The sequence below is a fragment of the Manis javanica genome, chromosome 1, assembly GCF_040802235.1.
Source record: "Manis javanica isolate MJ-LG chromosome 1, MJ_LKY, whole genome shotgun sequence".
Lineage (NCBI taxonomy): Eukaryota > Metazoa > Chordata > Mammalia > Pholidota > Manidae > Manis > Manis javanica.
In genome coordinates this window covers 42514756-42541215 of record NC_133156.1, presented here as the reverse complement: position 1 = coordinate 42541215, position 26460 = coordinate 42514756, and the positions used below count along the sequence as shown (strand labels likewise).

General features: G+C 34.3%; 1 protein-coding gene across 2 annotated transcripts in view; it reads right to left on the bottom strand.

The window, feature by feature from the left end:
* Window positions 1-17270, bottom strand: part of GABRA1 (gamma-aminobutyric acid type A receptor subunit alpha1) — a 54334-nt gene extending 37064 nt beyond the window's left edge. The window contains exons 1-3 of one of the 2 annotated variants that reach the window (XM_017678340.3): window positions 16795-17270; window positions 14442-14530; window positions 10914-11026 (exon numbers count right to left, since the gene is read on the bottom strand). In XM_017678340.3, the coding sequence (XP_017533829.1) occupies window positions 10914-11026; window positions 14442-14515 (187 nt within the window). In that variant the 5' untranslated portion in view covers window positions 14516-14530; window positions 16795-17270. The other variant, XM_037025193.2, reaches the window with a different exon arrangement.
* Between the last annotated feature and the right edge of the window lie 9190 nt (window positions 17271-26460).

The following is a 26460-nucleotide window of genomic DNA, read 5'->3' as shown; positions in this document are numbered from 1 at the left end:
GAAGCAGGAAATTGAGACAGTAAATATCTATCAACAGCCCTTATTAGATCTCACCACCACATACTCACACCCAAATGGGAAATTCATTGGCTTTGATTAGCTATTTATAAAATTGGTCCACTGTGTAGTACTGATAATTTACTGCTTACACATGAAATTTCACAGTTAATATTTTTCAATGGAGAATGGGGCCTAAATATGCCACTTTGGGAGACAGAGACTTTATGGAGAAGTCAGCTGCTGCTTAATGAATTCTCCAAGAATGGACAAACTTTCCTAAATGATTCAAATCTTTCACATTGTAATAAAAATGTGGCAGCATGTTTAACCTTAAATATTCTCACACATCTTGCCAGATTCTCCAGGTATTTAGGCTACTCTTGGGAAGTACACAGTATACTGCAGCAAGCTTTATTAACTCTTGAAGGGCTCAAGGGTTTGTTTTATAAATGATTACTTTCTGGCCCTAAATAATAACTGAATTATCTAAATTACTCCCTGGGAAAAATCTGACCAATCTATATGAATACCTTCAGTTTTGAGGATGAGAAGAATATACTGCGGCACAGAGAAGTTCATTTAATGGATTGTATTTCAAGTTCAATGTGATTTTATTTTATTGGTCTCTGAGGCATAGATATCAACCAATAAAACACACTTACGGTTTGGTGACAACTCACCACAGATATTTTCAAGGAAATAACAGTCATTCACCAAAAAAAAAAAAAAAATTGAAAAATTTGCTTATATAAAAGAGAAAAATTTATTGAGACGTAAGAATGGAAAAAATAATTTTGTAATTTTGATGTTTAGCTCTAACAACAGTCCAGTATCATAAGCAATTCATTAAATTTATCAGGGTATTTGTGTCTGTGGTCATTGAAAAAATGTTCTAATATATGAAATGATTAGTTATTTTGAAAATCAAGAATTTTATCCCTCAGCAACTCACTTTTAAACAGTACTTTCAGTATGACTTTCTCTTAAGGAGGTAATGCTATACACTATACATAATGTATACCTCAAGTGATAAATTACTTTGGAGGTAGAGATGGTCCTTCAATAACCAATCTAATATATTTTGTCTATTTCTTTTGGCAAACAATTTCATTGGCTTCAAAATGCTTAAATGAGCTTCTTGACATAAGAATTATCTGGGGTTTATCCTTTAAAAACTTCAAAATAGAAGACATCTTTTGGGACAATAAAAAACCACAGTTGTGTTTTTAGAATTCACTTCCGACTTCAGCTCTAACTGAGAAGAGCACCATCAGCGATGTGTCAGCAGTATTAACCATGAGCCTCTCAAACCACTGCTCATTCTCACCCCTTACAGTAGCCATTTCCCCAATAGTACATCTCTCTCTATTGTACGCCTTCTTTCCATATATATATTTTTACAAGACTGACTCCTTTTCTTAACTTAAACATCTGTTATTTCTTAAAACTCTGTCAAGAGTCCACAATTCATTAGAATGTCAGAACTGACTTTCAATTAAAACAATAATAAAAAGAAAATATATGTTACCTATTTACAAAAACTAGAATTTATCTTAATTGACCTCATTTTTCTTCTTTCTCCCTCAGTCCTTTTTAGATCAAATAAAGGAGCTATCACTTGGATTTTCTTTGATATAATATGCAATTATTGTCATGGAAAAAGGACAAAAAGAAAGACAACAGACAATAGAGAACTGGGCATATTTTCATTCCCTGTGAACCAGGTATGCCCCTTATTGGAAATAATTTTATGTCTTTTTTTTATAAATTCATTTCTTGGAATTAATAGCACCCTAAATTGCGTGATCAACAAGAATTAATATCTACATTTTCTTCTACATAAGTCTTGAGATAATCAGATACTCTTTTCTTTTTTTTGTCTTTTCAAATTGGTTAACTCCACTTCATTTTGTTTCCAAGGTTGAGTTTCTTTCCAGATTATAAACTATAAGGTTATGGTAGATATTTTATGAATTTGAGTGGCATCTATGGAATTAAATGATGTCTGTTCTTTCATTTTTATTTTTTGAGCAGGATCAACCATTAAATGCATACGCTCCTGGGAAATACATCCCTGTCTGCATACTTGGAGGTGGCTGGCAGCACGGGACAGCTCTCCTGGCCTTTATCACCATCATCTATTTCTTCAGTGTAAGGAGGCCATAATTTCTGCACTTTGAGGTAACTCCTCAAGATGGCTAGCTTTACAAAAATTGGCTTACCAGATGTTTTTTGAGTAACCAATCTGTTTTATCTAGCATGATAAAATGCTCTGAAGAAGTGAGCTATCTTCTTGCCAAATACATGAGCCATTTGTCTCTGCTGTTTATAGATGTTGGTAAATGACTATGCTACATACGAAACAATTTAGAAAGGCCAAAAAGCCTACTTATAAACATTCCTGTACCAATCAAATAGAATATAAAGTATGGTTAAGTTTACATACATTTATTGCCGCACATAATTGTTACTGTGCCACACAGGGATTGGGTATAAGTGGAAAGCAGTTCACATAAATGGTTATAACCACATTTTAAAAGTCTATTTCTTTAATCTTTTATCTATCCTTGTCCCTAAATGCATATGTCATACCAGCTCATCATCTTCAAGTGCTTCATCGTATTTTGTACTAGCCACCTCCCTCTGATACTCTCCAAAACTCACCACTGTAATATTCCAAAGCATGTATCCTGACCAAGAGCCCTCTCCTCAGGAGTCTCTCAGATGACCTACCCACCGTGTACAATAATTATACAGATTTCCTTAAAAAGCTGCTGGGTTTTGCTCTGTTTATCCCTTTTCTTCCCAACATATTCACAAATCCCCAGCTAAAGGTAACAAAATTTCCAAATCCCCAAAATGAAGGTTGCCTATGGGGGACTGTAGTGACACCTCAACTATGAAATGGAAGAGGTGAGCAGAGGCATTAGAAAAGAAAGCACAGTGCAATGAAATCAGGGATGCCATCTGGAAGAGGAGAAGTTTCCCATCTAATATACATCCCTTGCCACATACCCAGCTTTCCTGGTTTGTCATCAGCTGTTAGTGAGAGTCCAGGGGGACAAAAAGTTCCTATTGCTAGAAATCTCTGCTTATTATATATGCCTCTGGTAGATTTGTCATGAACATTAGCATGCTAATGTCTCTAAGAAATCATGTTTCAAATAAATAGGCTCAACCTTGTTTACCCTTCTGTTTCCCAAACTTATTTGGAAATGCAACTCTAAAACATTACAAAAGCTTTAGAGTAAGCCTGAGGTGAATATAATACATTATGTTGTTTATTGAAAATAAAAAAAAATAGATCTTCATGGCATAAGTTTAGAAATTTCAGAAAAATGTGAAAAATTAAACATTCCCTAGAATACCATCCACATAAGTCCGCTGTAAAAGAAGTTTCCTTACTATTCCCCTAGACCTCAGCCAAAGTACATATGAGCACATCTTCTATTTAGGCCTGGTGCTGGACCTAGGGAGGTCTTGACTTCAAACCACCATTTCTTTGCCAAAAAAAGCAAACTTTATCCTAATAACAAACTTTGTTGACTTAGCACTGGACTCTAAAGTGTTATCAGAAATACCTAGAAAGTACTTAAGGCCTTTCTATGGATCACATGCGGAAAAATTCAGCTATTTTTATGCTTCGAAGTTTCTTATTTAAGAGCATACAACATGAGTCAGGAACTTCTAATGCAGTTCAGCTAGAACGATCATACACCTATAGCCAAAGTTAAACATGAGTGAACACCTTATGTAACTAGGAAATTGCCTGAAAATGGAAATCAATTAAAATAACTCAGTTGGAAGAAATATTTAAAGAGCAAATTAATTAGCAAATAATTTTTTCAATCAAGTATTTTCTTCACAATAATCCTTGCTTGTCCAATGTAAAAGAAATCAAAATTCTTTAAAATTAGTGTAAATGTACATATACATGCTCAAATTTTCAAGGAATAAACATGGACTAGAGTTATATAAAATCAGATTATAATGACTGTTATTATTCAAGTGATTTTAAATATAGAATATAAAGTATGGTTATACTTTATTTTAAAATAGTACATTTATTTTAATAAATAGTACATTTATTAAATGAGTTATTTTAAAATAGTACATCAATGTAAGTTAAATTTTTCATGATAAATAAACCAATTAAAATCAATCTTTAAACAAGCACACCCTTCAAAGATATGCTTTATATATATATATACACCATACATATGCATGTACTTACATACACATTCTGTATGATATATTCTATAACTGCTAGACAGCAGACCTGTTCTTACTGGAGATTTCTTACAATGTTGATATCCTGCTGATATGTATTGAAATAACAGATGTTCTGAAGTGATAATTCAAAAAGATGATTTAGTGTTTGAGGCAGTAATAAGAAAAGCAGCGTAGTATAGTAAGGAGTAAATACATTGGATTAAGAGCCAAAACACTTGGATTTCACTCTGATTTTCCTAGAGAAAGGAGAGGAGAGAAACAATCTGAGGTGGGAATAAGTATGTTATATATAAGGCACAGAAAGTCCAGTATATCTGGATCCTGATGACACCAATGTTCACAGTACAAGATGATACTCCAGAGACAGGTGAAGCCACACCTAAAGAATTTTGTGCATTTCACTAAGCAGGTGACCTTTATTCTAATGCAGTGAGAATCCTTTGGGTAATAAAGTGAACTAATGTTACTTGCAGTTTAAGAAGATAGCTGATGTTGTATGAACAATGGATTGAAAGAGTGCAATAAAAAAATGGAAGAGGGAATCAACTGTGAAGAATTATAGTAGTGTTTTATTCGGGATCCCTGTCATAACAATTTATTAATATGGCATTCACCATATTTTCATAAGAAATGCTGACTACTAAGAAACTCAAGTATAATATTCACTATGACCAGTTCTGTGGATTCACAATTTATGGAGGAGGTTTATTGCCTCCTTTAAGCTACTTTGTGCCTACTAATCACAGAAGCCATCACTATGTGGAGATTAACTGGACTAACATTAGTCCTCATAATAAAGTATATATTAAACCCTACTTTGAAATGATCCTTATTGGAAATTGAAAATATCCTGGGCTCCCTACAAAATCAATGTATACTCCTGGATTGGACAATGTTTAGGTCCCTGCTAATCTGTCTGGAGCAATATTTTGCTCCCTGTACTTCACTTTCATTCCCTTAGTTCTTTAGAATAGTTGGCAATTTGCCCCAATTGATATTTACAGCTACTTACTTCTGGCTTTGTTCAGCTACTAAACCCGGATACAGGGAAGAAACCATTTCAAGGTGTCTGACTAATCACTGATCCTTCTGTTTTCAGATTCCAAGAATTCACATAATACAAGCATCTCCCAGGAAAAAAGAGAAACTTTATCATGGCAGAGATCGATCTCATTTCTACTGAGAATTTCTGGCCTTCCCTCTTTATATTGTAGGCAGTTTCTATTGGAAGAGGACTGACCTTAGGGAGGAGTGTAATTGCTGTGTTGGAGGAAAGGGCTTCTTTTGGCTATATAAGTCTTCATCAAAATTTGCAGTAGCTTTCAGGCATTACACTTCCTGTTCCCATTGCAGCATTTTAGTTACATGAGAATAAAAACATAACAATCTTGGAGGGATATGGCTTCTTCTCAGCACTTTGTTTTCTCTTAAGTTTTCCAAAATGGCAAGTTCATGACTATAAACAATGAGATTCTCATCTCTGAAACACTACTAATGTTATTTTTCAAACAAAGAATTCAGATTCCACCTGAAAAGAAAAAACAATCATCTACAGAAAACATTTTTAAAAATATTCCAGATTGGTTCTAGAATCAAGATAGGAAATAGAAACTATATAAAAAGGTCAAAAGTAACTGTACAAGAAAACCCTGGTAGCCATTTACTGATAATTTGGCCTTTATAATTTAAGCATAGTCTCGGTGGCTACATTTTGTCTTAGGAAATTCTTGGCACTGATCAGGTAGGTGACTTACATACAACAGGAAAAGATGGGCATCAAAAGTTCCTAAATATGCTACAACATCCCATTGGGTGTCTAGGTTGGACTCATTAGACAGGCTGGCTTCATGAGCTGACTGGAGAGTTCAGCCAATAAAGGCTAAAAGGTGCTCTATGTTCATTCTAATAATTCATCTTGGGTTTTTGATAACTGCTTTTCTTCTAAAATTTTGAATTATGGAATGTCTAGATATAGTATTTCTGTGGAAATGGATCGCATTATGCCAAATCGGAGCATCTGCTCCACACCTTGCATGAAAAGCACCAGATAAAACTATGGCAAATTCAAAAGGAAGGGTTCCAGAGTAGAATTTCAAAAGATAATACTAAAAGCTATTATCTCATAAATACAACAACAATATATTGATTAAATCTAACCTTTGAAATGTTTTTTGGATATTGTCAATAATTTAGAATCTTTTTATTTTATTGAAAACTACCACCTGTGACAGAAATGTGCCCTCAAGATTTTTGAAATTCTGGCATCTTAATATAAATACAAAATGTGTATTTTAACTTTAGTTAATATGAACAAAATGGTTGCCTCCAATCTCAACATCACACAGGATACAAAAAATTACAGCAAAAGATCGCATGAATATCAGATATCTCATAATCTCAAGATAGAACAAAGCTGAATTTTAAAAAGTATTAAACTATACTGCTTCCTCTAGTCACTTAAACTTTACAAAGGTGCACAAAATTTCTCAGAAGTTAAGCTGTTTTATTTTTCCTGAAGCATGCTTAGTTTTCCACTCTTACTTATTTTGACATAAAGAAACATAACCCAGGACCCCAAGCTAATGCTCCACAAGCAACACCACTTTGTCAGTGCACACGTGTGCAGCCCAGTTATCCTGATGAGCTGGAGATGCTTTTATCTTAAAGCTGAGATCTTGTACAATAATCAGGCTATCAGAAATCTAAAAGGTCTTACAGAGGTATAAAAAAAATCCAAAACTGGGAAAGTCAAGAACGTTTGCTTTGAGGCAGAGATTGTTGAATAATTTAGTGCTAAAATACCTTGAGAGAAAAGCCCAGTTACACTCCAGTGACAGATACTCATCTGATACCATCAGTTAGTAAAATCTAACAACAAAATCCCAAATCTATACTACTTATAGCAAAAAAGGAGATCTTATCTAAATATCAGTTAAGGGTATAGTAGGGATAAATAAAGTCCATTACCTACCTACATTCCATTCCTGCCTACATGTTTACTTCTCTACTTTTCTCGTCCATCTGGGAGTGTCACAGGATGAATACAAATTCATCTCCTTCCTTATCTATATGGTTTGATGATAAAATCTTTGAGAGGCACCCAGTATCCTATACATTACTTATAGATATAAAATTTCAGGCAGAACTTAGAAATTACACCAGCATTTCCAGGAATAATTACCATTACTAGGGAAGAAGAGGGTAAAAAGTTCTGCAATTCCTTTAAAATGAGTTTCAATCAAGATCTCATTCCTTTGGCACTGTCTTTGAGTTCCATTTAAAAATGGTTTGGCCCTATTCTGTTTCCTAAAGAATGAAATCCAATTGTTCATACAAGAACAGGTCTTTTGTAAGCTCTGTGTGAGAATGAGCCATTGCATAGGAGGAAGGCTAAGCCCTCAACCTGGTCGAGTGTCCTAGGTAATTAACTGTACGACGTCAGCCTGGCACACCTGGGGTTTTGTCATTTCATCAATAAAGTGTAGCCTGTATATGGCGAAGGGAAGGGAAAGATGGCACTTGATGGGCATTTCTTACCCTTAAAACCCTGAAACCTTCCTTCAGAATTAAGTGTTGGAACTGCATTTATGGGTTATTTTGCCCCTCTCACAGAGGGCAGAGGGAGCAGATATGATGGCAGCTGAAATTTTACTCATATGGGTGCAGGTCAGAGAAGCCACATTTGGTTTTTTGAAAGTTGGAGAAAACCCAGCCCCTTTTAATTTATTATAATCACAGCCAATAAAGAGAAACCTTGGGAAAATGAACCTTCTCAGGAAGGTTTGGTCATTATTTAAAATGAAAAGAGAAATCTTGTTACGCAAGGAGTGCCTGAGCCTAGAGACCCCCTCCTTCGCCATCTTCCCTGTGCTGCCCTCCTTCAGCTTCTCCATCCCTTTCTTGGATTCTCTCTCCTTATTTTCAGTGCCCTCTTTTGTTCACCTTTCTTTTCTAATCTTTCCTTTCCCATCCTGCCATTTTGTCTGGCTTTTACTTTCTCCCTTCCCAACCATTTCACTCTTTCATATGGTCCACGCTTTAGGCAAGAGACTCTCAAATACATTCTTCACCTGCTGGTTGCAAGGAAAGGCAGACCTCATCCTCCACACCTTGCCCTCAAAGAAAGAGATTTTAAATGAGAATGAATTCCACGATTACTGACAATTTTGGCTTGTATTTTCAGGCTATTGATTACTTTTATTTAAATCTATTTAAAGGTTTCTTCATTAACTGTACTTAAGATATGAACATAACCAACTTGTTTTTCTCTTCGCATTTCTGAATAGAGTGTATTAAAACACTTGAATTCTATACATTCTATTCCTTTTTATATCTTCTATCTCAAGAAAAAAAAAAAGCCCTCTCAGGCTCTCTCTCTTTATGTTACCCTTTTAATTTCATTTTCTCAGTATTGCTCTTGGCCCTGAACAGGCAGCCTTTTTAAAGAGTGTTACAATATCCATGTACTGATTTCTATCATCTGGATGAACCAAGTGATAATATTTGTTTCTTCATTATTGGACCCAGGGTGTATATCACGAAGAGTAATGCTATACCTTCTGATGAAGTGTGTATTTCTGAAAAATAGGTCATGATGAATTTACGCAGACAAGAGTTTCTTAACATTAGTCTCAAGTTGAAGTTTATCACATTTCTCTATTTTCTGAGGACATTCAGAACAAAATACTCCTGCCTTTTGCACAATGTTGTTATTTTTATAAAAACCAGACTCTTGTCATAACAAAGAAGAGAGTGGGCCCCTTTTTCTTGGAAAAGATTTTCTCAGCTGTGATCATAAACCTACTAAGAGGAAACGTTTACCCCCTTACAAGTTAATGACAATCTTTCAAGTATTTCCTATATATAGTCTTTACATCTGAAAGCAAATGGGTCATGTGAGGTAAAAAGAGTCCATTTTTGTAATGGAGGTCTATTGGAATGCATGTCACACTGAACTTGCCAGAAATCTATGATAAAGAAGTGAAATTAAATAATTCTGGAGAGAAATTTATATTGGACAACTTGTAGCACCCAGAAATCATGGTGCTAGTATTTTTCTCTAACTCTGTAGCTTATCATTTTTACAAATACTTGAAAACTATATTTAATAGTTAAAGATACTGTTTCCTAAAGATGGAGAGATATTCTCAAAATGTACTTAAAAATGTTATATGTAATAAACAAATGCCATTATAACCCTCATGGCTAAAAAGTGCACTCCAACAAAACAAAAATTAAGTTAGTATTACAGCTTTTTTATAAATCTCAAATCCATCAGATTTAATTGCTGCTGATATTTCAGGATGCTATATAAAATAGACATGGACTAAATAATTGAGCTATTATTTAATTTGTTTTAATGTCTATAATATCCTCAGAATCATTGTTTCCAGGAATCATAAATATCAGAAAAATTATCTTTAGCAAAGATTAAAGCACACCCATTCTTTCTAATTTTCCCGTCCTTGAATTCTCTATTCATATAGCATATGATATTCATTTCAATTAAAAACCTCTGAGACACTAATGGCATTTGGCAGCCTCAGAAGAGACCCATGATCTACATCTATTTGACTACACTACCAAAAGTATCTTTTTGGTACTATTAATCAACAATTACATGAGCAATATTTTGTTTACTAGACTCCCCCCATCATCAAGTCCCCCCTGCATACACCATTACAGTCATTGCCCATCAACATAAAAAGATGCTATTGAATCACTATTTGTCTTCTCTGTGAAATGACTCCAAATCCATTTTGCCATTCAGTTTTAAAATCAAAAGTTGAATTCTTAAACTTCTTATTGTTTGTTTATCTTTGTAGTCTAAATGAAGATAAGACTTTATTAATACTGCCATTTAATTTTAATTTAAGTATTGCTGTTAAAAGTTTCTACAAATGCTTCAGAGAAGGTGCAGCCTACGTTATAGTTGGAATCACAGATACTAATCTTGGTTTCCTGTGTGACTTTGAACACTAATTTATTTCCTTGCTTCACTGGTTTACTCAGAGACCAATATTTTGTTTTGGCTTCATTAGTCATTTGTTTGAATAAGATGGGTTGATTATCTTATTCAAGGGCTAAAGTGTGTAATGTCTATTTTACTTTTTACTATTTACTTATTGTTATAAATATATCATTAAGTGCTACCTGCTTCCTAAGTAGAAATTGATTAGTACAAGCAACTAATTGTTATACAAAAACACATATTTTTATTACAGAAAATTAGGGTTTAAGTTAAAATGCATGGTTCAAAAAACACTACCATCTATCTTATTCACCTTTTATCCTAAAGGTGGTGGTAATCTAATGAAAAATAGTGGATCAATATGTAATATCCCAAAATAAATGTTTAGAGCAATAGATTCAGTCTTTGGGATGGAAGGGAGACTATTACCCTGTATAACCAAATCATTATTCAGATGTAATTATGATTATTAAGTAAATGTAGCATTTCTTTTATGTCATTATGGGAAGTTTGTATATGCCCTTTACTGCATATACGTACATGCATCAAACTATCATGATAAATTAAACTGAGCAGCCTATTAAATATAGGATTAGTCATTACACTACATGCTGCCATTGGATTACTTTACCATTCAGAGAGAAAGCAAGGCTTTAATGGTAAAGGTTTAATATTGTTCTCTGAAATAAAAAATAATAGTGCAACCTACCTCCCAATCCCGGTCTCAGGCGATTGTCATAACCATCTAGGAGTCGATCCAAAATCCTAGTGAAGACGGTGGTATTGTCTTTAAGTTCATCTTGTAGTGAGGGTTGTCCATAGCTGAAGAAAGGATAAAAGGAAGCAATATCTAAATTGTACATTTCTACTTAAACACTTTTACAAGTAAAGCCTTCCCTAGATTTTTCTACCTTCCTTCCTTTTTATAGAATCTTGATTTGAAGATTCCTCCTGGTAAAATTTTTTTCACTGTCATTTTTAAATTCTCACTGTTTTCTCTTATTTTTTCTTATAGATTATAAGCTCTTTATAATATTTCTAACTATGGGAAGAAAATTACAGGAAATGAGTTGTCTCTTTACATGTATGATTCTCAGCACGTATACAATGCTATAATAGATGTTTTCTCTGGGCAAGCAAGAATATAAATGCATGCCAGGAAAAAAAATTTGGGAAAATTTCCCTCCCTGAAAAAAAGTGTATGTTTGTATGATCACCAAAATAATTAATAGTTATATTTTCATTTAACATGAAGCATAATTCTAAGATATCACTTACCAACATCCTATCCTTCATCCAGTTCTTAAATACATATGTGTGTGTGTGTGTGTGTGTGTGTGTGTGTGTGTACATTTTGTTTTTTTATATCCCCTTTTGGGACATTTTGATGAGAATAAGACAAAACTTATTTTTAGGATAACTATATTTTTACATTAGTGTGCAATTTCCATCCTCCTTAAAGTTTATGAATCAATTTTTATAATTTGTCATTCAAACCTCTAATAATTGAGTTATTGCCATTTCTGGTCTTAGAAGTAAAAGATACCTTGAAAAAGATAAGGTCTAATATTCTTAATATATGGTTTACTAAACTGTAGTGTTTTCTGTTGCATAAGAAAACAGAACTATTTGTAAGATCTTGAACTAGAACCCAGTTTTCCTCAACCTTCAGTCTAAAACTTTAATTTCCATTCTTCTATATTAATTGTTTTTATTTTAATTTTTCTAGTTGAAGGTATAGTTTTTACTCCATACCATTAGTAGTCTTTGAGTTTCAAACACGTAGCAACTGCAGTTCAAATATTGTGTTATTTCTTACATCAATCACATTATTATCTACGTTCCTTGAATTATGTTTTATGTAATGATTAGGATAACACCTCCAAAATAATTTCAGAGAAGAACTTTCCATCTTAGGATGGATCACACTGACTGATATATAATAATAGCTCTGATCTTGAGTAAAAAAAAAATGAATATAGAGTGTAAACTAAGAAACTATCACAAAAATATCACTTTTGTACTTTCTATTTAATATGTTTTTGGCTTCACTACTGCGTGTTTATGTTACTGATAAATCTGAGAAAAATAGTAACATTTGAAAACAACATTAATTTATTTGACGGGAGCAAGAAGTATAATTAAAGTATTTCAAAAATAAACTATTGTTTATTAATTTTATGTCAGCAAAATTCCATGGCCATTTCTCTAATAAAATTTTAACAGTATTATAACTAAAAGCTATTTGTAATATTCAATATACGAAATGCACCTCACCAAATAATTTTTCATTTTTCTTTATTCAACCTTAATAACATGCAGATGGAGGATTTACTCTCCTTTGGCAAAACTAAACATCTTATTAGTTTTTTAAGTCAAATTTTGAATAAGCTCTAGTCTTCCAAGATGTCCCATTAACAGATGACAGCAGTAAAGCTAAAACAGTTTTCTGAATACAATTATTTATAAGAACTTGTCTCAAAAGCATGTATCTTTCAAGGATATTGGAAGGTCATCTTGATGAAGGTGGAAAAAAAATGCTAGCACACCTTAATTTGTGAGGAGGGCCTGATCAAATAGTCTAAGGAAGAAAGCAATAAAATAAGAAGGGGGAAAAGATGAGACGAGGTGACACGATATAACGCAATGAGACTGTTAACCTGACTCCAGAATATGGTGCTGACTATCACCTTTACCTGCTTCACCCCTGTTTTTACAGCTAACGTTAAATTCAGGAAATTCTTTTTTCCCTTGGCTTTATCTTATAAATGTTGTTTTCACCAATTGTTTGCATTGGAGAAAAAAATGCCAAAATAGATTTTTCCCTTTTTCCCAGAAAACCAGTTCTGCTATCCCTACTGGAATGGTAATCTTTCTTTTATGTGATTTTCTAATCAGGTTATTCTTCATCTTTACTTCTAATTTCTTATGTCCAATTGTAATTGTCAGAAAATAACTCTAAGATCAAGATCAAGATTATTTACTGCTATTAAATACTTAAACCAAAGTAATGTTTCCTAAACTGCATATATAATTTGAAGAGAAATGTCAGTTACAGTACCTGACTGATTCCATATGAACCACTATATAATAAAACACTGTGCACTATCTCCATCTACAGGTCATTACAATAGTAACACTTCATATAATTTTTCAAACGCAGTGAAGAACATTTAACTCCTTGAATTAAGAGTATCTGGCAATAATACATTTCTTGTTCTTCTGGCAGTTATTATTTATCACATACAAGAGCAAAAAACAAAAACAGACAACTTCTCAATTTCAAAAAAATCCTAAATTCATATCTTTCCAGACTATTCCATGTCTTTGCCTTAACTCACAAGGGTTCCTTTTCCATTTCATTTTGAAGAATCTTAGGTTTTTATAATATATCTAAGGCTTATGGGTCTTTGCCTTAACTCACAAGGGTTCCTTTTCCATTTCATTTTGAAGAATCTTAGGTTTTTATAATATATCTAAGGCTTATGGGCCAGAGGAGTAGGCTATGCAAAAAATATAAAAGCAAATAAAGATAAATCAGAAATATTTGGTCATTTATATTGTTGCTACTTTAATATGTTTATATGATTGATTGAATCATTAGCAACTATTGTAAGTGTAGTTAACCATATTATTAAATTTTTCTTATAACTTGTCTCTAAGGTATTTGCACTTAAAGAGATGTTCAGTTTTATCTAATGTTCTCAAATATCTGGTGTATTCTACCTCTATTTGTTATTGAAATAATGGTTTCAAAACATAGTATACACATGCATTTTTAGAGACTTACGACTTTCAAACTACAGATACTATTTTAAACTTTCTACTTTCATATAGTTACAGGATACTTTATGATCTTTACAGTTGACTAGAAATTTTCTTCTTAGAAAATCAACTCACACAGTACAAGGAGATCAATTGGAGTAACTTTTTCTATGAATTAGGAAACCACATGTTCTGTTCAGTTACAACTGAACAGTGAAAAGTTCAATTTAAGATTGAATAGTTGAATTAATGCATTTCTTAACAATAGTGTGTTAAGTGTATTCTAACTGAAATGCAAATAAGATGATTATTTTCTCATACTGCTCTTCTTTATTCTTAGCTGGAATTTTATTGCACTTAAGTTTTTGAATTCCCTTAGTCATGAACTCATCCAAGGACAATTATCTTCCCCCTGAAAGAATAAATGAAAAGTTACAGAAATTCTCAAGCAGTTTTAAAATAGTGTCCCCACCTTCTTCCAGTCAATGTGCTCAGAAGGAGGGTCCAGGCCCAAAGGTAGTCAGAGAGACCCGGACTTTTCTTCATCGCGGGCTTGTGCAGCTGAAAAGTAGAACAAGTAGAGATCAATGTCTCTTGCAAGAAACATCAGGTTATAACCACTAGGGCTGACTGAGGCAGTTCAGATGAACGTTTTGAAGTCAGGAAATGACCTCACTGGGATATGACACCTCATTGGAAGCAGTAGAAACCTGGACCATCCATTCTCCACTTTCCCTTCCATTTTTCCATTCAGAAATCTACCCGTGTCTTAAATTCTCCTGTAAAGGAATACAAGTTAAAATGCTTTCAGGTAACAATATTGCTCAACATAAAAGCTCTGAGTTGTTGTTTTTTTCCTCTAGGTTTTATATTTCCAATATAGTTGGAATTACTCTTTTCTTGTTGTTTATCATCTGAAAATTTTGACCTTTTTGATTTGAGTTCCCACAATCGAATTGTGCATTAACATTTTTAAGCTGGTGTCTGTAAAAGGGAGATGTTTAGGGGCTGAAATGGGATAGGTTAATATGCTTTGATGACTGAATTCATCTTCGAATTCTGGATGTACCTTGATTTAGAAGCAACTGTATTGATATTTAAAAAAAAAAAGGAACACACTGTTGAATGCCAGAGTCATGCTTATATTCTCTGTCTGTGATTGCCTTGTTAAATATGCTCACTAATGCTTCTGGGAGGCTAAAGGACACACTTTATAGTCAAGCCATGTGCTAATCTCTCTCACACATACAAACCACACCACACAAATGCACACAAACCTGCCCACATATATCTTTGAAGCCCTCTCAAATTCTACCAGGTTGCTGCTAGAAAATGTTGCCTCTTAAACAGTTGGAAGCTGAAGTGCTTTGCTTTGCATGAATAAGGGAATCTTTTCCCTCCTCTTAGATAAAGTACAATCAATCACCATCTGATTGTTGAATTTAGACTAGGTAGTGGGATGCTGGAAGAATGCAGAAGTATGGAAAGCTTAGGAAATTTTTAAAAAACTGTCATGTTTGTGGAGTCAATTTTTAAAAATTAATGCACTACCTGGTTAAGAAGCAGATATGGTACCACTTTTTTTAATGTGATATAATTAATTGCAGTCATAATATGAGAGATGTTCAGTTGTTTGTTAGTACTTCCTTGAATCTATACTCCTTAGTAGGGTCAGTGATTAATAGATTGCTAGTCTTTTAAAGCATATTTTTCATTAAATACTCTATAGTTTAATGTGGTATGCCTTTAAATACATCTACACCAATTCTTTCCACTCTCTTGGGAATCATTTATATCAGTAAAACCATTACAAACAGGCATGTAAGCAATGAAACATAATTAATGTGTTTAGAGTGAAATGGTCTATATTTAGAGATAGGAACTCTGAGCTTCATACTTTTTACTTAATTTAATGACTGTTTTTGACATAGACAAGTTGAATAGGATAATAAATGTTGGATGATATTGGATACATATTAAATATCATGTTAAAATATTGCATCTAAACTGTACAATTATAACTCACCCTATTATTAATCTTCAACATCTGTTATGAAGGAATTTTGTTGGTCTTTATAAAAAAAGGGGGGTAATTCCTGAAGGGGTAAATGAAACAAAACAAAACCCCTAAGGCAAGGTACCATAGCTTTTTGTCCTCCTCTGACATTTCCAAAAGAGAAAAACAAATATATCATGGCACTTGAGTTGTTGAGGAAGAAAGTTTCTTGCATATACAAACATACTACTTCACAAGAAACGCTAAGCCACCTCCTTACCCCTTTCCATCTTCAACATCCCCCCACCAAACACCCACATCCCGTGCCACCCATATCAAATAAGTTGAGTTTTTCATGTTCAGAGTGGGAGAGACCCCTACACCAGAGGGCATTTCAGCAGTGTGCACTGAAAAGAGGCATTTCTGCAGCCAGAATTAGAGTGCCTTCCCTAGATGGAACACTGAGACAGGTTTGCTGTCCCAGCATCTTAACTTTAGAGGATGCCCCCAATGCCCCTCCCCACCTCATCTCAGCTCCCTCTTGCAAAAAAAAAAAAAAAAAAAGACCACACCATGTCACCATCCACCCCACAAAATAAACGCTATTCTGCCGAAGAAAGGGGGAAAGGAAAAAAAGAGGCCGAAAAAAAAATAATGTTCCTCTACGGTTGCGGTTTTCACCCTGAAAGAAAAACATTCGTTGTACCTGCTATAGGATCAGGCTCTTGTCCTGTTCCCTCCTTCTCCTTTTTGTTCAGCATTTTTGTCTCTCCAGCTAGGAAAAGCCACGTTCAAAGCCTAATGTGTTGCGGTCCGAAGCCGCACTTACCTCGGGCCCCCTCTGGGCACAGGATCGCTCAAGACCCGGGAAAAGTCTGCGAGAGAAATTCGTGGAGAGCCTGGAGCCGGCGCGAGTCGTCCGCGAGTCCGGCGCGCCGGGAGCGGAGGGGCGTCCTCGCGCTGCCTCGCACTCACTCGGTCTGAGCCATCATGGACTCTGCGTGCTCCTTCGCTGAAGATTTCACACCCAAATTTGCTTCCCAATATCCAATCTGCAGCTATACAACAAAAGATTTCTCTTTACCAAGGCAGTAGTAATACGTCCCAGGGCAAACCGGATGTGAAATAGGCGGTGACTTCATGCCAGAGAGATTTTATTTTAGAAAGGAAGGTGGTACCAGCCTCTGGATCTCGAGACCAATCCGCCCATTTTTTATATGCAGCACAATTTAACTTGCACCGCTCTGGCCCTAATCCCCTTCTCTCTAGCTGCAGACTCAAATCCTTCCACAATCTGCTGCAAGCTTTCCTTTTTTTGGTGGGGGCGGGGGGGAGTTAAATGGGGGAAGGGTAGAAAGGGTTAGAAACACAGGCTATACTCAGAATCTTTTACACTTTCAATTTATGAACACTCTTATTTTAAGGTTGCCCATTAAAAATACAACTGATCGGTATAACTATTCCACCTTTGATCAAACATCTAACCACTGAATGCATATGAATGAATACAAGCTGTGAAAGATGCAGGGTTACACGTGCGGAGAGCGCACTCTCCTCTCGCCTGTCTCGCTCGCACGCACTCCCACACAAACACGTCTGAGTCCCTGTGTCTTGCAGAGTCACGAATGGTGAAGGATGGCAGGGAAGAGTTCTGGCCAGTAGGGACTCGGCCCCCGGTTTAGAGAATCCTCCGCACCTTCACAGGTTGTGAGCGCTTTCCACCCCACCTTAGGCGGTAGCTTAGAGGACAGCAAGAACGGGCTCCAGCACCGGGATTTTAATCTTTGGAGGTAACTGTTTATGTTCTAATGGAGAAAACACAGGCTCCTTTGAATATGAATTGCTCTGGGTTCCCAGGACGAGAAGTATTTAACTTTAAATAAATCACCCAGATCATTTCTAGGTTTGAGGGTCATATCTCCATTTCCGGAATGATTCCTTTGCCCCGAACTCCCTCATTCTCGGGATTAAGAAAATGGGAGACAAAGAGAAATTAACAAAAATATTCTTAGAAGTAAAAACATAACCCTCTTCTACTTTTTTCCTTTGCCCTTTCGTTACCTTTCCTGATGGCTCTCCACCCACGAATATACACTTAGGGAAGGAGGGTGTGTTTCGACGTCAGTCTAACTAATTTCCAAGGAATCAGGGACTGTAGTTTTCTTCTCAGATTTTGTGAATGGGTGTTCAGGGCAGAGAGAAAGTGGATGGGTGCTGCCTTCCTGGGAGCGCTTACTGAATTGACCTGAAGCCATGGGAGCTGTCCGTTCAGCACTTTCGCTCAGACTGGGTAGGAGGTGCAAAAAAGACAGGATGCTTCCATGTAATGCTTCTGGTAAGTGAGAGCAGAACTTTAGCGAGCTCCCTAGCCATTTTCTCCAGGGACTTGTAGCAGGGGACACGGTTGGGATAGGGGCGGAGCTTGGCCAAGGGAAGAAAAAAAAACCTAAATGGCCAATCCATACCACTCATGGGTTTGCATCTGCAAGATTTCTGCGACCTTGTGCTGTAATACAATAAGCTTAGATGATTAAAATTTAAGACAGGTGCTAGAAATGATAAGGAATATAAAATTGAAGACCACATTCAGAGTTGGGTTTGGTTAACTTCTTAGTTTTGAAAGGGAAGTGTTATTGGGAAATGATTGTAGAAATAAATCTTCAAGGAAGAGAGATTTGAAGATCTTATGGTACCCCCTGTTTCCTGGTGGTAGTTGCCTGTTCTATTCAGACATAACAAATGTCAGTGTATTCTTAAAGATATCCACTTAAGAAACATCATAGCTCCCCTTTGTGACATTACACAATTCTTATTTATTTTCTTATTCATTGATTCACTTATTTATTAAGCAATTCTGAGAATAAAACTAAGTTTAGTAAGGTTTTGAAACTTTGGGTTAACCATTAGAAACATTATTTTATTACATAACAATATATAATGCAATTCCATAGTTTTGTTTTGATTCAACAAAGACTGATAGTCCTAAAACTATGATCTTTTACTCTTTTTTTTTTCCTCCTGGTCAACTTGTCAGAGCTCCTCTTACTCTCCTCTACAAATTGAGAAAAACTTTATAAATCTACATCGAATGACATACAACCAAAGCATCCTGATGGTGGTTTTTCCAAGCAGTAACTAAACCTTTATCATTTGAACAGTAATCTCTGAGAACAATGTCAATCACTTCTTGCTTCAGACTAAATGTGTTATGTGACTATCCAACAGGACATAATTATACAGCATGTAAATTTTTAAACAAATAAAGTTCTATAAATATTTGGTTTATCTTAAAATTATAGCACACATAAGGAAATGTCCACATTATGATTCTCTACTTAAAATACCACAATACTCACAAGGTATTTTTTGCTAGATTATATATATATATGTAATTTATTTGTGGACATGTATATTTTTGATAAATAAATTATGGGTGCTTAAAATAATTTACTCCAAAAACAGTGATTGTAACTCTAAATTATGAACATTTTTATTATTTCCCATCTAAGGTGTCATTAACATATGCACATAACACAAGGGAATAAAATATAGGAAATTAATAGCAAGGAAATAATTAATATTGTCTTATTACACTGAACCTTTCAGATAATTGTTGACATTCTAGTTTTTCTTTCAGTGAAGGGAATAAATCCCTTCAAAGTGTGTGTGCATCTGGTTGAAGTAAGTTCTTGAAATAATAATAACCATGATGCTCAATATCTTGAAGTTTGCTTGGTTTCAAGTAATGTGCTAATCAGTTTGGATAAATAATTCAATTTAATTCTCAAAATATGGCTGTGAGAGATGGTCTTAATATCCCTGTCTTACAAATCATTCAATAAATTATGGGTTAAAGAGAGTGAGAGGTTTGCACAAGGTCACACAGTGAGTGTGTTCATGCTAGAAGGCAAACCCAGACCTCCTGATTTCAAAGCTTATTTTCTTAACCACACTTCTCTGTTACTTTTTTCCTTACAATGTGGTTGTGAGCTCATGTTAAAATATGTTTTATTCATTTTATATCTGTTTGGCCACTTAATATCAGTCATAAAACCTACTTCTGAGTTTTTTTTAAACATATTTATTCATGACAAGATTTTTTCTTGTAATATTCTAGTGCATCCAACTGTAACATAGTTTCAGGTTTACTTCAGGATTTCAGAGTTTTCTGCTATTTTCTTTCTGTCTTATGAGCTAGTCACAAAGGACCTCCGAACAGTCACTAGCACTGGACAGAGGGATTTAAGGTCAAACCTAGGACCATGCATCCTGGGGAGGCCTAAGAGCTCTATTTCCATGTGGCAGTCTGGTACATTCTGCTTTCTCTGTCAATTTTAAATGGCAGGAAGCCCTGACCTAATTGAAGAAGTGGTACTGGTTCTTTTCAACAGAAATGTTTTTACTTTCTCCAACTAAATGTGAACCGAATGAGAAAAAAAATAGCCAGAGTGTTCTCATTAATTCAGTGTGGCTTTTTATCATTTACAAAATAATTTGGGGTGAGGAGGAAGAGACATGTAAAAATAATAAAATATCAAATAAGCTTCAGCTTAAATCTGGAACAACGTGGTCTTTTAAAACATGTTTGCATGTCTCAGATATATGCATTAAAAGTATATTTCAATTATGTTAACATACTGTGGGACATGGTTATCAATCTGCAATATTAAATATACAGGTTGCAGTTAAACATGATTCACATACATTTATGTATGTATACATGGATATTTTTATGGAATATTTAGACTCACTAACCTAGTTCCCTCCTCTAATTTCCTTGTATACTATACAGACCATCTCGTTAATGAACTACCCTAGCACATCCAGAGGGGTATAACTTCTTTTGTAATTGGTATTGAAATAATAGTTTAGTTGATAAAAAGAAAAGAACAGTGATTTAAGTAAGTAATAGAGTAATGTCTGTACTTTAACTTAGATACTTTTATCATCTGGGTTACTCAGACCAATTCTTTATCCCAGGCTGAAAGGCTAGTTTTACATCTTAGCATAGTGAGGGACATGGTAAGTACAGTAAAACCAAAACCAAAATATTCTTATATTTGTCATAATTGTTTGGCACTCCAAAGGGACTTGGAATTGTTTACCCTAACCACTTTGGCAGATCGCAGAGATTACATAATTTTTCCTGTGATCTTTGTAGGAGTGGAACCCAGGTTAGCAAGTCTAGTAAACACTCATACATACATGGGTATATATCTGAAATCACTGACACCTAATAGCTGTGTGACCTCTAGTACATTGCTTAACTTTTCTGAACTTCATTTTATGAAGTTAAAATGAGGTAATGTTTTAATTGAGATAATGTTAAATTATATTAAAGTGTTAAACAATGAAGTAAAGTTTTAAAACAAGGTGGCATAATGTGGGAGAAGAAATGTGAATCACAAAGTCCTCTTGTATAACACCTAATAGGCATCCAGTGAATGACAATTTCCTTCTCTCCCATCTCAACACAAATTCACTATTTTTCAAGCATTTTAATGCATTCTCTACAGCAAGTTGATGTAAGTCATAATACTGGTTATATTATACACACTTTGCGTAAGTTTAATTGAAACATAAAATTGTTATGAGACAAAATATTACAAGTTAGCTGATATACCATCTTAATCATAGGCCCACATTCTCATTTCTATGGTTTCTGAAACTTTCTCTTACTACACCTGCCTTAGGCCTAGAGTATTTTACATATACTCCAAACCAGAAAGATTTTAGGGGAAAATGCTCCAAGATAGAGCCAACCACAGCATGTGTTTCAACAGCAACTTTTATAGTCAGTCATAGACTCCCCAAGAATGACATTTCACAACAGTATTTTTCCATAAGATTTAAAATGGACCCAACTAGTACCTATCAAGAAAATACACACACACACACACATATGAAAACTAGACTCTATTTAATGGTCATGTAAGTAGGACACTACCCAATTTTCTTCCATGGCAATTTTCAGTTTATCAGCAACTTAAATTCACCCATTTTCTTTCAAAGTCTTTTCTTTTCACAGATGTTGAACACATTTATCCAAGCAGGAAAATGCAGATTGATTTAGAGTTAAAAGAACTGATGATAAGATCAGCTGAAAAAAAATATTTATTTTAAAATACCAAATAAATATCAATAATTTTTGATACTTTGAAGAAGGAGTTTAGACTCTTTAGATTCTTTTGACAATGTGAACATTGTAATGTAAATAAGCAGGGGGGTAAGAAAATGAGCATATCTTATTAAAATGCTGTCACAATTATAGGCTAGATATTTTAAATGCTATATCCTACATGATTGTGGAAAAATGAATTCTCTATTTTTATGGCAAAATTAAGGCATTCAGGAGGTATATGTGTTTCTGTCAGTAAATTTTAAGTGTGTGTATGCATATACATAGTCTCTGCATGAATTCCTTTAAACCATTAGAATGTTTATTTACCCCTATTTTTCTTTCTTTAGGTGAACATAGTGAATAGATATTCAATCAAGATCATTTATTAAGTAGCATGCAGAAAGGAAAAATAAATATCTGAGTTTCAGAATCAATTTAGAGAGATTACTTATCAGAAATAATTGAAAAAAAACAATAAACATGTCAGTATCAAGAAACTACGTTTACTTTATGCAGTCTTCTGGCAAGATCAGGAATATGCCTCATTTAGAATATCTGAGGCTTTTAATGTGGTTTCATTATCCTGTTGGGCAGTTGCATTTGCATATTAGTTTGAAATTATAAAACACTAAAAGTGACACAAACATTAAAGCAGCATTTAAAAAATCATTCATCATGCCCTGAATGGCCATAGGATTTGTAGAAATGATATGAAATGGAAGGATTTACTAGAACAAAGATCAAGAATTAAGACACTAATGCTCCATCTGTTCAACAGCTCCCAATTCTTGATATTTACAATAGTTGTGCTCTGTGGATGAAACGAAAACAAGTTTGTAGATATGATGCATTTTATACAACAGTTGTCTGTAAATGTATTCAAACATAACTAATGTCTTCATCTTAAATGTAGAAAATAGAAACAATTAGGTATTTTTTACCGCAATTTATAACTGAAGAATCTCTTAACCTAATCCATTTCCAAGTTTGCTTATAACAGTCACCAAGCTTTATCTTAGAGAAATTTTAAAACCTCCTGTTTTATTACATATATGACTTTGGACAGGGGTAGAGAAGAACTAAAATGTTTTAAAGATGTGTAATAATAACTTTTGAGTATATTTATAAAACAATAAGCCCAAGCAAATCTCAGAAATGTAAACTGTCCTCCATGAAAACGGGAGATTTGGCCTACTGAAAGCATTGTTCTGGAGGAGTAAAAGTATCCAACATCAGAAACGATATAGTCCAATAACCACCTTAACATAAAGAATCAAGATGACAAATGAAGATATATTTACTTGTTCTACACTTCAACTGCTTATAAAGATGATAGCACATTATTGCCTTCGAAAGATGTAAAGTGCAATTCTGAAAGCAACTGAGTGGGATTACGGTTTGTCCCTATTTACATTCAGTGTTAGAATTTCGACATAAAGTAGACCATTCTTAAATTTCACTTAAGGAGATAAGAGAATGAACTCCAAATACTATTCCTTTCCCCCATGAAAGAAATTTCCTACTTAATAGCTAAAATACACCAGACAGTGAACTGGTTTTTTTCCACCACATAATCTTTGCAATTGCATTCTCACAATAATGCTATTTACAGATAGAGAACCTAAGTTCAAAAAGAATAAGGGACTTTCCCAAAGACACATGGCTTATAAAGCAGAGCCTGGGTTTCAGCATATGCAAAGACATTGTAGCTTCCAAAAATTCATGATTATAAGGTAAATGAAGGTAAGTCTCTTCCACATAGCTTGGGAATAGAAATGTTATGAGAGATTGATAAAAATGTTTTTTATCACAAATATTTGCAATCATAAGAAATGTAATTCTTATAAATTGAACTTTTTGTAAATGTTTAGTATAAGCAAGCAGAACAACATACGTAAGAAAATGGAATTTGAAGTCAGACATTTTCTTTCTCTGTCAAGTACTTACTGTTTGGCCACTTCTCTGAACTTCAGTTTATTTGTACTAGAGTACCAATAACTTCATTTTACAAGGAATAGTCATGTGATAATACCTGCAAAGTACTTAATACATTAAAATATTTTAAACAATTGGTAGCTATAGCTATTATTAACACAGTCTTTACACTGTCACAATCTGTGATAACATGTAACTTTTCTTAGAACATTGCTTGGTTTTTCAAATATCGAAATTAAATTGTTAATACATGCAACTAATTAAGCTAAGGCTTTGCAGTTGAACCAACTCACTCAGCCAAAATTTATCAAATGCCACATTGACCTTTTGGGTTTTTTAATCATATAGCTATAACCTGAAGCAAGGAAGCTTTGTCTTTTGCAAGGAAAGTGGATTCATTTTTCCAGAGAAATATAACTCAGCAGGGGTTAAGGCATAAGACATAAAATGCTTAAGGCCAAAGCAACTGCAAGACTCAACCATAACCCCACGACAGGAGATGAAAAATATTCTCTCCATCCAACTTCTATTCAACTATTTTGCCAATAAAACCATGTATGTTAATGTAAATATAGGATGGCTTAACATTGAAATCAGATAAAACAGAATACAAAGTAAGTGGGACAAAAATTAATGAATAAATAAGAGGTTAAAGAAAATTACCTACTCTTCCGATGCCTTATTCTTTTACTGGAGTAGATATTGCTGAAGCAGGAAGCAGTTCAGAAGTTCTAGAAGGGAACACTGAAAGATAAACCACTTATTATGGATTCATTAAATTCTGAAATTGTGAAGGAACTTTTACTAGATAAAGAAAAGATCAGGGAAAACTCTTGTGGAGATTCATTTTTATGCCATGCTTTAATACTTATTTATTTGTGTGGGAATATTTCAATAGGGAAGTTCATTCTATGATAAACCAAGTGAATCATTTCAACGTTTTGAACTTCAAATTAAAGACAAACATCAACTATTATTGAATTGAAAATCATACAAAATATTTTTTGGCTTAAAATTCTTTATATAGAGTGATTTGAGTCAAAAGTATGCTTTCCTAAACTATCAAAGTAGAATAAAGCCAGAAGTTAAAAACAGTGTTTGAAAAACAACTGAACTAGACATATTTTGTCTTTATCCTTTATTATTAGCTATGTGAGCCATGTTAAAATACGATATAGTTACTCTTTGGGTAACCTTGAGACACTTGATACCTCTAGGAAAACTAGCTATTTCAGGGATTGAATTGTCTTAAGTTAGCCTGACAGCCATATGTTTAAATCATGATTTCAGTGCCTGGAGAAATTTTTGTCAGGCTCCCAAGCAAGTCAGCAAATTCAGGAGAATTGCCTTGTGGCTTTGGAAGAACATGGCTGGGAAGGTCAGTCAAGGTTCAGAAAGCCTTTGTCAACGTCTGAAGGAGAATGCAAACACAAGCCCTGTTCACAGACGGAGTAGCATCCGTCTCCCATATATATGCCCATGGAAAGCCCCATAAATTCTGGGAAAAACATCCATCACAAAATGTGACCTCCTTTCTTCACATTTCCTAAAATCAATGTGTAATTTCACTCAAAATATATATAAGAACAGAATAAAATAAAGAACAAAAATAGAAGATGGGCTATAACCTTTCTAGAGAAGAATTTGTGAGGCACCAGGACAATGCAAGAATAAAAAAGAAAAAGCATTTTAGGGCTAAAGTTACTTAATTTGTATAGTAGTTTCTCTATTATAATGTATGTGCACAGATGGAGAAAGTTGGTAAGATTTGAAATTGTAGTCCCCAATTTTATCATTCTTTCCCTTTGAAATATTATGCTTACTCTAAAGCTGCAAAAAAAAAAACCTTTTTTGAAACAATTGATTAAGACATATAGAGAAGTATAGTCTTCAGAGCTCAGCACATCAAATATCATGGAAAAAGAAAGCCTTATGTAAAACCTTTAAAACAATGACTCCTCCACAATATCAAGTAGTTACGTTAATGCCATTTTTACTTAGGAGGCCTCAGTAACCACCTTTTGTACACACCATTTTTTCTATCTAGTTTCCAAAGCCAAATACCAACTTGGAGATCTCCTGACTTAACAGCATGCTCTATTTATGGACACACATGCTCAGGCTTATAGTTCCACTTCCTCATGCCCATTTGCAGAATTCATATCTATACCTATCACTGCCTTAAGAGTTCCCAGAATTTATTTCATACAAAATCTTTACAAATGTACTGAATAACCTAATTAGATTACTTTTAGAACTGGTTAAGTCAATTCCAAAGTTCTTCAGAAGGACTACATTTGACAAAATCACCAAAAATATTTTTGGGGAAAAAATCCAGGCATAGTGATCATTTCATCAGATATAAAAACATACATGAAGAGACTACAGTAAATAAACTCAACAGCTCTGACTCAGAAAGACTTGTACCACTTAAAAAAC